Source organism: Ylistrum balloti, unplaced genomic scaffold, assembly GCF_031769215.1.
Source record: "Ylistrum balloti isolate Yb309-2 unplaced genomic scaffold, AGI_CSIRO_Ybal_v1 Utg370500, whole genome shotgun sequence".
NCBI classification, from domain to species: Eukaryota; Metazoa; Mollusca; class Bivalvia; order Pectinida; family Pectinidae; genus Ylistrum; species Ylistrum balloti.
In genome coordinates, this window is record NW_026782324.1 from 1133 (window position 1) to 18719 (window position 17587).

At 26.8% G+C, this 17587-nt stretch overlaps 1 protein-coding gene across 1 annotated transcript; it reads left to right on the forward strand.

Moving 5' to 3' along the window:
• Positions 1-9091: 9091 nt before the first annotated feature.
• On the forward strand, positions 9092-16560 carry LOC132555492 (uncharacterized; the record flags this gene model as incomplete). Its single annotated transcript, XM_060219842.1, has 6 exons — positions 9092-9140; positions 10207-10281; positions 11189-11296; positions 12477-12805; positions 15515-15637; positions 16456-16560. Coding segments are annotated over 6 exons (789 nt in total), but the record flags the coding sequence as incomplete, so codon positions are not given.
• Between the last annotated feature and the right edge of the window lie 1027 nt (positions 16561-17587).

A 17587-nucleotide genomic window follows, 5' to 3' on the forward strand; every position in this document is an offset into this window, starting at 1 on the left:
GTTTTATGATTATATTGTGTTTTATGATTGTTTATATTGTGTTTTATGATTGTTTATATTGTGTTTTATGATTGTTTATATTGTGTTTTATGATTGTTTATATTGTGTTTTATGATTGTTTATATTGTGTTTTATGATTGTTTATATTGTGTTTTATGATTGTTTATATTGTGTTTTATGATTGTTTATATTGTGTTTTATGATTGTTTATATTGTGTTTTATGATTGTTTATATTGTGTTTTATGTTTATATTGTGTTTTATGATTGTTTATATTGTGTTTTATGATTGTTTATATTGTGTTTGTTTATATGATTGTTTATATTGTGTTTTATGATTGTGTTTATATTGTGTTTTATGATTGTTTATATTGTGTTTTATGATTGTTTATATTGTGTTTTATGATTGTTTATATTGTGTTTTATGATTGTTTATATTGTGTTTTATGATTGTTTATATTGTGTTTTATGATTGTTTATATTGTGTTTTATGATTGTTTATATTGTGTTTTATGATTGTTTATATTGTGTTTTATGATTGTTTATATTGTGTTTTATGATTGTTTATATTGTGTTTTATGATTGTTTATATTGTGTTTTATGATTGTTTATATTGTGTTTTATGATTGTGTTTTTATATTGTGTTTTATGATTGTTTATATTGTGTTTTATGATTGTTTATATTGTGTTTTATGATTGTTTATATTGTGTTTTATGATTGTTTATATTGTGTTTTATGATTGTTTATATTGTGTTTTATGATTATATTGTGTTTTATGATTGTTTATATTGTGTTTTATGACTGTTTATATTGTGTTTTATGATTGTTTATATTGTGTTTTATGATTATATTGTGTTTTATGATTGTTTATATTGTGTTTTATGATTGTATTGTGTTTTATGATTGTTTATATTGTGTTTTATGATTGTTTATATTGTGTTTTATGATTGTTTATATTGTGTTTTATGATTATATTGTGTTTTATGATTGTTTATATTGTGTTTTATGACTGTTTATATTGTGTTTTTATGATTGTTTATATTGTGTTTTATGATTGTTTATATTGTGTTTTATGATTGTTTATATTGTGTTTTATGTTTATATTGTGTTTTATGATTGTTTATATTGTGTTTTTATATTGTGTTTTATGATTGTTTATATTGTGTTTTATGATTGTTTATATTGTGTTTTATGATTGTGTTTTTATATTGTGTTTTATGATTGTTTATATTGTGTTTTATGTTTATATTTGTTTTATTTATATTGTGTTTTATGTTTATATTGTGTTTTATGTTTATATTGTGTTTTATGATTATATTGTGTTTTATGATTGTTTATATTGTGTTTTATGATTATATTGTGTTTTATGATTGTTTATATTGTGTTTTATGATTATATTGTGTTTTATGATTGTTTATATTGTGTTTTATGATTATATTGTGTTTTATGATTGTTTATATTGTGTTTTATGATTGTTTATATTGTGTTTTATGATTGTATTGTGTTTTATGACTTTATATTGTGTTTTATGATTGTTTATATTGTGTTTTATGATTGTTTATATTGTGTTTTATGTTTATATTGTTGTTTATATTGTGTTTTATGATTGTTTATATTGTGTTTTATGATTGTTTATATTGTGTTTTATGATTGTTTATATTGTGTTTTATGATTATATTGTGTTTTATGATTGTTTATATTGTGTTTTATGATTGTTTATATTGTGTTTTATGATTGTATTGTGTTTTATGATTGTTTATATTGTGTTTTATGATTATATTGTGTTTTATGATTGTTTATATTGTGTTTTATGATTGTTTATATTGTGTTTTATGACTGTTTATATTGTGTTTTATGATTGTTTATATTGTGTTTTATGATTGTTTATATTGTGTTTTATGATTGTTTATATTGTGTTTTATGATTGTTTATATTGTGTTTTATGATTGTTTATATTGTGTTTTATGATTGTTTATATTGTGTTTTATGATGTTTATATTTGTTTATATTGTGTTTTATGATTGTATTGTGTTTTATGATTGTTTATATTGTGTTTTATGATTGTTTATATTGTGTTTTATGATTGTTTATATTGTGTTTTATGATTGTTTATATTTTGTTTTATGATTATATTGTGTTTTATGATTGTTTATATTGTGTTTTATGATTGTTTATATTGTGTTTTATGATTGTTTATATTGTGTTTTATGATTATATTGTGTTTTATGATTGTTTATATTGTGTTTTATGATTGTTTATATTGTGTTTTATGACTGTTTATATTGTGTTTTATGATTGTTTATATTGTGTTTTATGATTGTTTATATTGTGTTTTATGATTGTTTATATTGTGTTTTATGATTGTTTATATTGTGTTTTATGATTGTTTATATTGTGTTTTTGATTGTTTATATTGTGTTTTATTGTTTATATTGTGTTTTATGATTGTTTATATTGTGTTTTATGATTGTTTATATTGTGTTTTATGATTGTTTATATTGTGTTTTATGATTGTTTATATTGTGTTTTATGATTGTTTATATTGTGTTTTATGATTGTTTATATTGTGTTTTATTATTGTTTATATTGTGTTTTATGACTTTTTATAGTGTGTATTATGATTGGATTGTGTTTTATGATTGTTTATATTGTGTTTTATGATTGTTTATATTGTGTTTTATGATTGTTTATATTGTGTTTTATGATTGTTTATATTGTGTTTTATGATTATATTGTGTTTTATGATTGTTTATATTGTGTTTTATGACTGTTTATATTGTGTTTTTATGATTGTTTATATTGTGTTTTATGATTGTTTATATTGTGTTTTATGATTGTTTATATTGTGTTTTATGTTTATATTGTGTTTATATTGTGTTTTATGATTGTTTATATTGTGTTTTATGATTGTTTATATTGTGTTTTATGATTGTTTATATTGTGTTTTTATGATTGTGTTTATATTGTGTTTTATGATTGTTTATATTGTGTTTTATGATGTTTATATTGTGTTTTATGATTGTTTATATTGTGTTTTATGATTGTTTATATTGTGTTTTATATTGTTTATATTGTGTTTTATGATTGTTTATATTGTGTTTTATGATTGTTTATATTGTGTTTTATGATTGTTTGATTGTTTATATTGTGTTTTATGATTGTTTATATTGTGTTTTATGATTGTTTATATTGTGTTTTATGATTGTTTATATTGTGTTTTATGATTGTTTATATTGTGTTTTATGATTGTTTATATTGTGTTTTATGATTATATTGTGTTTTATGATTGTTTATATTGTGTTTTATGATTGTTTATATTGTGTTTGATGATTGTTTATATTGTGTTTTATGACTGTTTATATTGTGTTTTATGATTATATTGTGTTTTATGATTGTTTATATTGTGTTTTATGATTGTTTATATTGTGTTTTATGATTGTTTATATTGTGTTTTATGATTGTTTATATTGTGTTTTATGATTGTTTATATTGTGTTTTATGATTGTTTATATTGTGTTTTATGATTGTTTATATTGTGTTTTATGATTGTTTATATTGTGTTTTATGATTGTTTATATTGTGTTTTATGATTGTTTATATTGTGTTTTATGATTGTTTATATTTTGTTTTATGATTATATTGTGTTTTATGATTGTTTATATTGTGTTTTATGATTGTTTATATTGTGTTTTATGATTGTTTATATTTTGTTTTATGATTGTATTGTGTTTTATGACTGTTTATATTGTGTTTTATGATTATATTGTGTTTTATGATTGTTTATATTGTGTTTTATGATTGTTTATATTGTGTTTTATGATTGTTTATATTGTGTTTTATGATTGTTTATATTGTGTTTTATGATTGTTTATATTGTGTTTTATGATTGTTTATATTGTGTTTTATGATTGTTTATATTGTGTTTTATGATTGTTTATATTGTGTTTTATGATTGTTTATATTGTGTTTTATGATTGTTTATATTGTGTTTTATGATTGTATTGTGTTTTATGATTGTTTATATTGTGTTTTATGATTGTTTATATTGTGTTTTATGATTGTTTATATTGTGTTTTATGATTGTATTGTGTTTTATGATTGTTTATATTGTGTTTTATGATTATATTGTGTTTTATGATTGTTTATATTGTGTTTTATGATTGTTTATATTGTGTTTTATGATTGTTTATATTGTGTTTTATGATTGTTTATATTGTGTTTTATGATTGTTTATATTGTGTTTTATGATTATATTGTGTTTTATGATTGTTTATATTGTGTTTTATGATTATATTGTGTTTTATGATTGTTTATATTGTGTTTTATGATTGTTTATATTGTGTTTTATGATTGTTTATATTGTGTTTTATGATTGTTTATATTGTGTTTTATGATTGTTTATATTGTGTTTTGTGATTGTTTATTTGTGTTTTATGATTGTTTATATTGTGTTTTATGATTGTTTATATTGTGTTTTATGATTGTTTATATTGTGTGTTTATATTTGTTTTATGATTGTTTATATTGTGTTTTATGATTGTTTATATTGTGTTTTATGATTGTGTTTTTATATTGTGTTTTTGATTGTTTATATTGTGTTTTATGATTGTTTATATTGTGTTTTATGATTGTTTATATTGTGTTTTATGATTGTTTATATTGTGTTTTATGATTGTTTATATTGTGTTTTATGATTGTTTATATTGTGTTTTATGATTGTTTATATTGTGTTTTATGATTATATTGTGTTTTATGATTGTTTATATTGTGTTTTATGATTGTTTATATTGTGTTTTATGATTGTTTATATTGTGTTTTATGATTGTTTATATTGTGTTTTATGTTTGTTTATATTGTGTTTTATGATTGTTTATATTGTGTTTTATGATTATATTTGTTTTATATTGTGTTTTTTATTGTTTATATTGTGTTTTATGATTGTGTTTATATTGTGTTTTATGATTGTTTATATGTTTATATTGTGTTTTATGATTGTTTATATTGTGTTTTATGATTGTTTATATTGTTTTATGTTTATATTGTGTTTTTTGATTATATTGTGTTTTATGACTGTTTATATTGTGTTTTATGATTGTTTACATTGTGTTTTATGATTGAATATATTGTGTTTTATATTGTGTTTTTATATTGTGTTTTATGATTGTTTATATTGTGTTTTATGATTGTTTATATTGTGTTTTATGATTGTTTATATTGTGTTTTATGATTGTTTATATTGTGTTTTATGATTGTTTATATTGTGTTTTATGATTGTTTATATTGTGTTTTATGATTATATTGTGTTTTATGATTGTTTATATTGTGTTTTATGATTGTTTATATTTTGTTTTATGATTGTTTATATTGTGTTTTATGTTTGTTTATATTGTGTTTTATGATTGTTTATATTGTGTTTTATGATTATATTGTGTTTTATGATTGTTTATATTGTGTTTTATGATTATATTGTGTTTTATATTGTGTTTTTATGATTGTTTATATTGTGTTTTATGATTGTTTATATTGTGTTTTATGATATTGTGTTTTATATTGTGTTATATTGTGTTTATATTGTGTTTTATGTTTATATTGTGTTTTATGATTGTTTATATTGTGTTTTATGATTGTTTATATTGTGTTTTATGATTGTTTATATTGTGTTTATATTGTGTTTTATGATTGTTTATATTGTGTTTTATATTGTTTATATTGTGTTTTATTGTTTTATGATTATATTGTATATTGTTTATATTGTGTTTTATGTGTTTATATGTTTATATTGTGTTTTATGATTGTTTATATTGTGTTTTATGATTGTTTATATTGTGTTTTATATTGTGTTTATATTGTGTTTTATGATTGTTTATATTGTGTTTTATGATTGTTTATATTGTGTTTTATGATTGTTTATATTGTGTTTTATGATTGTTTATATTGTGTTTTATGATTGTGTTTTATATTGTGTTTTATGATTGTTTATATTGTGTTTTATGATTGTTTATATTGTGTTTTATGATTGTTTATATTGTGTTTTATGATTGTTTATATTGTGTTTTATGATTGTTTATATTGTGTTTTATGATTGTTTATATTGTGTTTTATGATTGTTTATATTGTGTTTTATGATTGTTTATATTGTGTTTTATGATTGTTTATATTGTGTTTTATGATTGTATTGTGTTTTATGATTGTTTATATTGTGTTTTATGACTGTTTATATTGTGTTTTATGATTGTATTGTGTTTTATGATTGTTTATATTGTGTTTTATGACTGTTTATATTGTGTTTTATGATTGTATTGTGTTTTATGATTGTTTATATTGTGTTTTATGATTGTTTATATTGTGTTTTATGATTATATTGTGTTTTATGATTGTTTATATTGTGTTTTATGATTATATTGTGTTTTATGATTGTTTATATTGTGTTTTATGACTGTTTATATTGTGTTTTATGATTATATTGTGTTTTATGATTGTTTATATTGTGTTTTATGATTGTTTATATTGTGTTTTATGATTGTTTATATTGTGTTTTATGATTGTTTATATTGTGTTTTATGATTGTTTATATTGTGTTTTATGATTGTTTATATTGTGTTTTATGATTGTTTATATTGTGTTTTATGATTGTTTATATTGTGTTTTATGACTGTTTATATTGTGTTTTTATGATTGTTTATATTGTGTTTTATGATTGTTTATATTGTGTTTTATGATTGTTTATATTGTGTTTTATGTTTATATTGTGTTTTATGACTGTTTATATTGTGTTTTATGATTGTTTATATTGTGTTTTATGATTGTTTATATTGTGTTTTATGATTGTTTATATTGTGTTTTATGATTGTTTATATTGTGTTTTATGATTGTTTATATTGTGTTTTATGATTGTTTATATTGTGTTTTATGATTGTTTATATTGTGTTTTATTGTGTTTTATGTTTATATTGTGTTTTATGATTGTTTATATTGTGTTTTATGATTGTTTATATTGTGTTTTATGATTGTTTATATTGTGTTTTATGATTGTTTATATTGTGTTTTATGATTGTTTATATTGTGTTTTTATTGTTTATATTGTGTTTTATATTGTGTTTTATGATTGTTTATATTGTGTTTTTGATTGTTTATATTGTGTTTTATGATTGTTTATATTGTGTTTTATGATTGTTTATATTGTGTTTTATGATTGTTTATATTGTGTTTTATGATTTTATATTGTGTTTTATGATTGTTTACATTGTGTTTTATGATTGTTTATATTGTGTTTTATGATTGTTTATATTGTGTTTTATGATTGTTTATATTGTGTTTTATGATTGTTTATATTGTGTTTTATGATTATATTGTGTTTTATGATTGTTTATATTGTGTTTTATGATTGTTTATATTTTGTTTTATGATTATATTGTGTTTTATGATTGTTTATATTGTGTTTTATGATTGTTTATATTGTGTTTTATGATTATATTATATTGTGTTTTATGATTGTTTATATTGTGTTTTATGATTGTTTATATTGTGTTTTATGATTGTTTATATTGTGTTTTATGATTGTTTATATTGTGTTTTATGATTGTTTATATTGTGTTTTATGATTGTTTATATTGTGTTTTATGATTGTTTATATTGTGTTTTATGATTGTTTATATTGTGTTTTATGATTGTTTATATTGTGTTTTATGATTGTTTATATTGTGTTTATGTTTATATGATTGTTTATATTGTGTTTTATGATTGTTTATATTGTGTTTTATGATTGTTTATATTGTGTTTTATGATTGTTTATATTGTGTTTTATGATTGTTTATATTGTGTTTTATGATTGTTTATATTGTGTTTTATGATATTGTGTTTTATGATTGTTTATATTGTGTTTTATGATTGTTTATATTGTGTTTTTATGTTTATATTGTGTTTTATGATTGTTTATATTGTGTTTTATGTTTATATTGTGTTTTATATATTGTGTTTTTATGTTTATATTGTGTTTTATATTGTTTATATTGTGTTTTATGATTGTTTATATTGTGTTTTTATGTTTATATTGTGTTTTATATTGTTTATATTGTGTTTTATGATTGTTTATATTGTGTTTTATGATTGTTTATATTGTGTTTTATGATTGTTTATATTGTGTTTTATGATTGTTTATATTGTGTTTATATTGTGTTTTATGATTGTTTATATTGTGTTTTATGATTGTTTATATTGTGTTTTATGATTATATTGTGTTTTATGATTGTTTATATTGTGTTTTATGTTTATATTGTGTTTTATGATTGTTTATATTGTGTTTTATGATTATATTATATTGTGTTTTATGATTGTTTATATTGTGTTTTATGATTGTTTATATTGTGTTTTATGTTTATATTGTGTTTTATGATTGTTTATATTGTGTTTTATGATTATATTGTGTTTTATTATTGTTTATAGTGTGTTTTATGATTATATTGTGTTTTATGATTATATTGTGTTTGATGACTTTATATTGTGTTTTATGATTGTTTATATTGTGTTTTTATTGTTTATATTGTGTTTTATTTATATTGTGTTTTATGATTGATTGTTTATATTGTGTTTTATGTTTATATTGTGTTTTATGATTGTTTATATTGTGTTTTATGATTATATTGTGTTTTATGATTGTTTATATTGTGTTTTATGACTGTTTATATTGTGTTTTATAATTGAATATATTGTATTTTGTTATGCTCATGACACTTGTAGTAAAATGGTTATTTGATGATTAAAATGTTCGAGCTTTTCGAAAATGGTACATTCATTTATTTCACAATATGTGTTTAAAAATATTTTTGTATTGTATCGGTTTTTTAACATTCAGATAGAAATACCCTTGAAAGACTTTGAAACATTTTGCCGATTTCGTGAAACATACCAACTTTACCATCAAACTTTTACATAATTTTAATTTCAACCCATTGACCAAGGGCGAAAAGAGTGAAAGTTCAACTGCGGGGAAACTTTCACTCATATAAAGTAGTAAATAGGCAAAAGCTTACGGGTGTTTAGGTCTATTTTGTATGTTTAGTCTGCGTCATTGTTCATTTTATTTGCTTTTTCAGGTTGCCCTGTGTTTTCTGTGGTATATAGACATATCAACATCGAAATCAGGTAACAATAGACTATAATATAGGATTATTGATATATTCATAATGCTCGCCAATGTTTCTTAATGGTCCTTACATACGTAACAAATATCAATTCATTCTAACAGAATGTGTGAGGTAACATACACCCTTATCTCGTAAAATAACAGTAACGTTTTATAAAATCGTTAATATCGTCAGTATCGGATTCCTATCGCTTTCTTCATCAGCTGGAAAGTTATAAGGTGGTAAAAACAGAATTTGATAAAAAAAAAATGTCAGGGTTACTGTCCCTTCATCAAGACATCTCGCGCCATTTTGTGACGTAACCTCATTACCACATTATGACGTCAGAATCGATTTTTGACTGTCGCAGCCAATGTAAATGAGATAATATTACAATAGTGTCAATACAAGATATTACAAATTCACTGGATAACAGGCGGATAACATGGAAATAATAATATGCATGCATATCCTTGTCCCAGTTCCACATTATTATTATATGTTTCATATTAAAATGAAGAAGAAAACCACATACGGCAGGCTGGACTGAAGGTTGTCGATTAAGTTGCACATTTTTGGATAGTTGTTAGTGCAATTCGTCTCTTTTGCATTTGGGAGCGTTCCAGAACATATTTCATGGAACGCTCACTGTGGATAACTTCCTGGTTAAACAGGTCCACAAGATATTTCATATTTCTGCTTATTTCATTAATCTCCGAAGAAACAGTATCTTTAATATTGCTCCAAGTAAACCCGATATGTTTGAACTAAAAACTTGTCTGTGTAAAGAGATTTTGTCATATACTTGGCTGACTATCTGGTTGGTGAACGTGTGTTATTTTGGCTAATTGTTCAAGATGTTATAAATATTCTAGACTTTGCAAAGACTGAAATTTCTAGTTTTATATCATACAGTGTATACATTGTTAGCTATAAATAAATACATGAAACTAAATCAAGGTACACCAGAAAAACGTGTGGGAATCTTGATAGGTCACGTTTCAGCGCAAACAAGTGATTAGTTATTAAAAATCGTTTGTACTTATTAGAATGAAATACCGTTAAATAAAAATGTTGTTTTTCAGCTCGGTTTCTAGTTGTTGATTGGCTCCATCTTGGTGACTTTGCTTGGTGTCCACCCTGTTGTCCTTGCTACGATTGTGAGTATTAATAATTGATTGTTCTGAATAACACATTTTAACATTCATTTAAGTTACGTTAATCAGTTTGTGAATTTATGATGACCAGGTGTTCGATTCAGAATGAGGTTTATACTAATTACGGAATAGGTTTCGATAAACACTTTTGTAAATATTGTTGTAAACATTTGTGTTTTAAGTTGTTAACATTATTCGTTATACAAATTAAGCCGTGGGATTCTGCATAATAATTGTTTTACAATATCAAGTATAAGAAATGGTAGAAAAACGCAAAGAAAATAACAAGAAAATACAATAATGTCAACATAATCCAAACTAAACACAATAAAACGAGAGCAAAATATGAACAAAACAAGATTTACACGAAGACTCATGAAAAAGTACAAGGCGTATAAGACCAGGTGATCCGGAAGAGTAGGAGTCCCCTGTTTCATTAACAACACCCGCCATGTAAACCTTGGTTAATCCAAGTAAGTAATGTCGTGTTCACAAATGAGAACAAGGGAAATAATGTTACGTGTTAAAGAAGTAATCATGTCAGTAATTATCATAGACAAACGCATATCACAGGATTTTAAGGATGTATTCATAATAGATATTTCGAGCTTTGTTAGCTTAAGTATTCCAACACAGGATCAAGAATATAAATAAGACGTCATGAATATTAATTATCTCATTTAGGAAAGTAACACTTCAAAATTGGATTGACCGTGATTTACATGGCGGGTGTCACTGATGAAGCAGAAAATGTTTTCTCTTTCAGAACACCTGGTTTTATACTCCTTGTACTTTTCCATGAATATTTTTTGTTTATCATTTGCCCTTGTTTATTGAATTTGAGTTTCAATAACCAACTCCTTGTTATTTAATATGTATTTATATGTCACATGTTGATTTCTGTCCTTAGACACAAAAGATTACGGACTATCCAACCCTTACCATCACGTGGCATGTCATCTGTCCACTCGTCCTGACTGTGACTATCACTATGACCAGTGTAAGGACTATTGTGTCAGTAAGTTCTCTCTACATCCACCAAAATCTCAAAGTAAAAAGATGCATATTAGGATTAGCTCATTTGTTAACTTCTCCTGAATATAGTGTTGTATTAACTTGTCAATAAGAAACGGTATTATGTTTACCTGTCAGTAAGGAATGGTGCTGTTGTAATTTGTCAATAACGAATGGTGCTCTTTAACTTGTCAGTAAGGTCTGATGTCATGTTCTCTTGTCAATAACGAATGATGTTGTTTTTACTTGTCTATCTGTTTTGCATTTTGTAAAATCATCTTTGTTCGTTGATTTCATCAGAACTCTTTATCAACGAATCTGTCCACCAAATGATGAAGAGTTAAAAATACATAGCATTAGCATTAGTTGAATTCGTGCGTTCTATTGATCAACGAAATCAAATGTCAACGAAAAAATAATTTAAGAGAAAAACAACATGAAAATGTATGGTTTTAAGGAAAGCAAAACAAACAAATAGTATCAATGAGGGTCATGTCAGTTCTTGTTACCTACGCTATAATATCGTATCAGTGAGGGTCATGTCAGTTCTTGTTACCTACGCTATAATATCGTATCAATGAGGGTCATGTCAGTTCTTGTTACCTACGCTATAATATCGTATCAGAAACGGTCATGTCAGTTTTTGTTACCTACGCTATAATATCGTATCAGTGAGGGTCATGTCAGTTCTTGTTACCTACGCTATAATATCGTATCAATGAGGGTCATGTCAGTTCTTGTTACCTACGCTATAATATCGTATCAGAAACGGTCATGTCAGTTTTTGTTACCTACGCTATAATATCGTATCAATGAGGGTCATGTCAGTTCTTGTTACCTACGCTATAATATCGTATCAGTGAGGGTCATGTCAGTTCTTGTTACCTACACTATGATATCGTATCAGTGAGGGTCATGTCAGTTCTTGTTACCTACGCTATAATATCGTATCAGTGAGGGTCATGTCAGTTCTTGTTACCTACACTATGATATCGTATCAGTGAGGGTCATGTCAGTTCTCGTTCTTCTTGTACTTTTAGAGTACTTTTAGAGGAGTCTCCGCGTAAATTTTTCTTTTGTTAATATTTTGTCCTAGTTTTATTTATCTTGAGTTAGGATTATGTTTATGTTGACATGCTGGTGTTTTCTTGAAGTTTTTCATGCACATTTTCATGTTTTTCTAGGACATTTATCAACTGAACATTCCAGTTTAAAACCAAATCCCTCCGCCTCTGTAACCTCTGACCCGATGACGTCTACCCCGATGACGCATGATCATCTGACCTCTGCTACCTTGACCTCTGCTCCGGCAACATTCCTGTCGACTTCCGCTAGGCCTGTTAAATGCGATAAAATCAAGGTTCTAGATGCAATTGCCTTGAATATTGCAATATCGATCAACGACAATGTTAACCAGTCTTGTCCGGATCATCCAGACAAGGCCCCTTCTGATGACCTTATGTACACCGTCTGTGACGTCACACCTCAGTCAACTGTCTTCAAAGGGGCCGCGGTCAGTATTGTATGGTGATCAACATATTTTACCAAAACGCTTAGTGTAATCCTTTATGTTTGAACCTGTATCACCATTCAGTAACAACAGTGTAAATACTGATGTTTCCACACACGATTTGTTATACTTGGTTTGTTTTCAAGAAAGGTGAATACCGGTACAGGCATATGGCTGTGAATTTTACTAGAGCGTTTTTCGTGAAAAACACGTTTAAGATTGCATGGACTTGGGAAGAAATCGTGGTCAGAAACCTGATTTTTCTGTTTACGATATTTGGGTTGATAGCAAGATCTTCAGTAGAATATCTGCACACTGATGGAAATTCAACTATATTAAGCCCTCTCTTGAAAGAGTTGACGAGGCCGAATTTATCAAAGAGCTTATCAAACCAGATAACGATCACATGGCCTTTTAATGATATTGATGCCGTTTGTTTTGAATAACAAGGAAAACACTGTACATCTGGCTATATTCTTATTGGACACGAGTCTCCGTGGAGATCATTCTTTTGTTCATATTTTGCCCTAATTTTATTGAATTTGAGTTTGAATTATAATTGTATTCACGTGTTGTTTTACACAACAGTTAATACTTACAAAGTTACATATCATTGAAATACATGGCTACTTGTTAACAAGAGCGGCGATTTACACCGTTGAGAAAGTACTTCGTGATAAGGTCATTGAATACTAAATCAACATCGATATTTAAACACTATTGAATTGATAAGTAGAAATGTTAAAAAGAAAAAAAATCATCTAGGAAATAGGAAAGCATGTAAAGTTGATATGATGACCCAGGAGAGTGAATTTCCCCGTTACTGTTGGTAGCGACCAATAAATCGCTTCCTCATAGTCTTCATTAACTTACCTCTCTCGAAAGTCGAACCAAATACTACAAGAAAGTCACATGGAATCACCGCAGGTTTTGGGAAGCATGAATGCTACTTACTAGAAATGGAAATTTTGTAAAAGAAAATTTTAATTTTCACACTTGTTATTGGAAAACTAGCCTTTTCGATGGAAATAACAATCAACGTAAGTGACTAATATAGAAAAATGACGTTTCAATGTTTATTAATTCCTGGTTAGTAACTTTAATTTGAACTGATCATCAACACGTCAAGCTACATCCTGAAGCAGAATACATTGTCTTTGTAAGCAGTTTTACGTACAAAATGCTACTAGTCATGAACGACCGAGAGGATTTGGACCAAATTTGGTCAAACGCGTCCTAAGGGGATTGGGGAACATTTTTTGTATAAATAGTGTGTCCCGGCCCCAAGAGCTTGAGGGGCGGCGCCCAAAAGGGAAAATTTGGCAAGTCCTTTAAAATCGTATTCCTCCCGTAGGCATGATTGGATTTTGCCCACGTTAGGCCAGAAGCATCTTTAGGTGAAAGGAAATCATTTTTGTATAAACGATAGATCCCGCTGACTCGGGCGGGAGGAGCAGGGCCCAATAGGGGAAATAGAACAAATTCTTTAAAATCCTATTCCTCCTGTAGAAATTATTGGATTGGTGAGAATCCTAATCTGGTATAGGGAAATCAGTTTTGTATAAATGGTGGATCTCGGTCCCTTAGGGCAGGAGGGATTGGGCTCAATATGGGAAATTTGTTTGAAAATAGTTTAGATACCTATCCCATAACCATGTACATTACTGGGAATAAAGAGATAAACACAACCATGATGTAAGAATTGGTTCTGGAATCTGGCCCTACCCCCAGGGACTGAGGTTCCTGGTTATATCTTTGAAACAGATGAAATGCAGACCCTTTAACCATATGTGGCAATGACGGGCATCAAGAGATAAACAAAGTCATGGTATTAGAATTGCCCCTTGGGCTTGGCCTAATCCCCAGGAACTTACTTTCCTTGTTATAGCTTTGCAGCTGTTAAGATCCCAACCCCATATATAACAATATTGGGCTTCAAGAGATAAACACAATCATGATGTAGGAAATGACCTTTTGGTGTGACCCCGCACCTCTGGACTTAATTTCTGAATGATATCTTTGAAACATTTGGAATTCCCCACCCCATAACCATATATTTATATATAGAATTGCTTGGCATCACGAGATAGACACTTTTGTTATGTAAGAATTGACCCTTGGGTGTGGCACGTCTCAAAGGACATTATTTCTGGGTCATACATTTGATATAGTATTTGGTAGTTGAGATACCAACCTGATAGCCATATAAACTCTTACTGGGAATCAAAAGAATAAGACAGTAATGATATAAGGATTTACCCATTTGTCTTGCCCCATCGAAGACATTAAGTGACTGAGCTTAATTTGGAAATATTTGAAATACCCAACCAATAGGCATGAATAACATCGCTAGGCTTTAAGATCCATGCAAGCGATACAGGCCCTGCGTGCCTATTTTTGAAAAATTTAGTTTTGTTTCGTAAAGAAAACTCTCGTAACAGGAGAATAAAGGTGTAAGCATTGATGTTTTGATTATGGAATTGTAATATTTAGTGAATGTGAAGACTTATATGATATCACGAGTAGGTAAAGCTTCAGTCTCTATTTTCACACAGATTTCTGTACTCGTTCAATAAATGAAAAATATAGATTTTATTTTTAATCGTCACACATACTGAAATTTGTATGAATCAACATTGTGGACTAAAGAAGTCAAGCAATATTTGCTAATTACACTGATAAATGTAGAATGTTTCCTTTTTTAATTGATAGATGATGAGAAACTGTTACTTCCATAAACCTTACACGGCCGTCAAGGCATTTACCACAGACACCAAGAACCTTTCCCTGGCCTTGTCGGGTGTGTTCATAGAGTGTCTTCCGAATGGATTCAAGGTAAAGATACCCACCAAATTTGGATAAGTCAACAGTTGGTCTGATTTCAATTGTAATTTGAATAACGCAATAATAATAATAATTATAATTAAATAAGTATTTACAGAGACATATATAACACGTCTCTGGTATTTATATGATAATATTTTTATGTTAATGACTTTATCGATTATACAACTGATCTGCATATATATATTGACTAAATTAGATTATCTGACGGCACGAGAACATTGTACAATGTTTACTTGCCGAAATATTTGCTATTAAATTCCAATGTCCTTCGTTCATCAAGGCTGACATTTTTTGCATCATGCATTAAATCATGTAAGCGTTCGAAAGAGCCAGTTTTTGCAAAGCTTCTAAACGACTCCAAAGTTACTCCAGAAATATATCGACTACTTTTCCTCAAGTAGCAATGTACTACCGGATATTTTACAGGTCAGCTACATAAATGTTCTGTGGAGCAAACAGTCGATAAATTTACGGTACCGTAGTTTGTATAGTTTTATCCAGGAACTCGGTTATGGCTGGGGTTCGAAGCTCAACTAGGACACTTTTTATTTATTTATCTATTTTTTTTAAATATTGGATTCATTTACATTTTTACTTATATTTTCCCATTGAGTTTAAATATGAAACTGACTAATACAAAATCATATAACAACATTTACCATCACGTCTTTTTTATACTACCGCCTCTGGATGATGTGTCACTCCACCCTTTGGCCAATATTGCATATATATTATCATGTGTTCTCCAAAAATAATGGAAATTTTCGCGGTCCTAATTATTCTTGTTTTTTTTCTCTTTTTCGTAGATGGTAGTCCAGTCATGTGAGAGCGCCCCCTACATACTGTCAGTTACAGAAGATAACCACCAGGGGGCACTTGCGCCTCAGTTTTATCATATGCTTATGACGTAAAAAGGGTTAATACATTATGTAGAATAAACTGGTAACTGATATGATTTCTTTTGTTTTTCTTCTATCGTCATTTCCAGTGATATAGCGTGTCCAGAGTATCTCTCATCTTAAGACAGCTTAAGAAATGAGCGTTAAACGATTAAAAAGAAGAGAAAAAAAGTTGGAGTAAACTCTCTGTCTGTCTGTCTGTCTGTCTGTCTGTCTGTCTGTCTGTCTGTCTGTCTGTAGTGAAATCTGACAAGATGAAGAATAACCTGGAAGTTTAGTTTTTCATTGGGGTATACTTACATATATATACACATAAACAGCAAAACCGTTTTATAGCGGGAAATAATATGATTTCATAATTTCAATGTGAAATATTTCAGACTGCTTATCTAAAACATATCTGTTACTACTTTGAATTTACGAATTGTGGCAGTTTTATGTTTTGTTTTGTTTTTCATCTCATTTCATTATATGGAAACAGATGCTAACTTTCCATGTACAAACCTCATATTTGACGAAGTCAATGTACACTTGCTTTCTCCGAGATATTACTTCCCATGATATCCTATCTTTGGGCAGTCTTCTTATCAATGGGAACAGAATTTGAACATCTGTGGTAGTTCGACTGAACTGTGAGTTGTCTTCTTTTCTGCGATTGCCACCAACTTAGGAATGTTTTACAGAGCGACTATGTTCAAACGATTTTGATGGAATTAAAATGTTAATATAAACAATAAATCCACCTTCATCCAAGAATGCTGTAGACTAAATTTGGTTAAAAAAGCAATTGTTTCTACAGGAGGAGTAGATTTTTTTAAACAATTTACCCTATTTCCATTAATAAGCCCTGCCCCTCCTGTCCCAGGGGTTCAAAATCAAACAACCGAAGGTGCTTCAGACCAAATTTGGATAAAATCAAGTTATTTCTGCAGGAGGAGTGGCATTTTTAAGAATTTCCTCTTTTTTCCCTTTTGGACCCTATCCAAGGGGATTGAGACCGACGTTTTTCACAACATTGATTTTATTCATCCAAGGATGC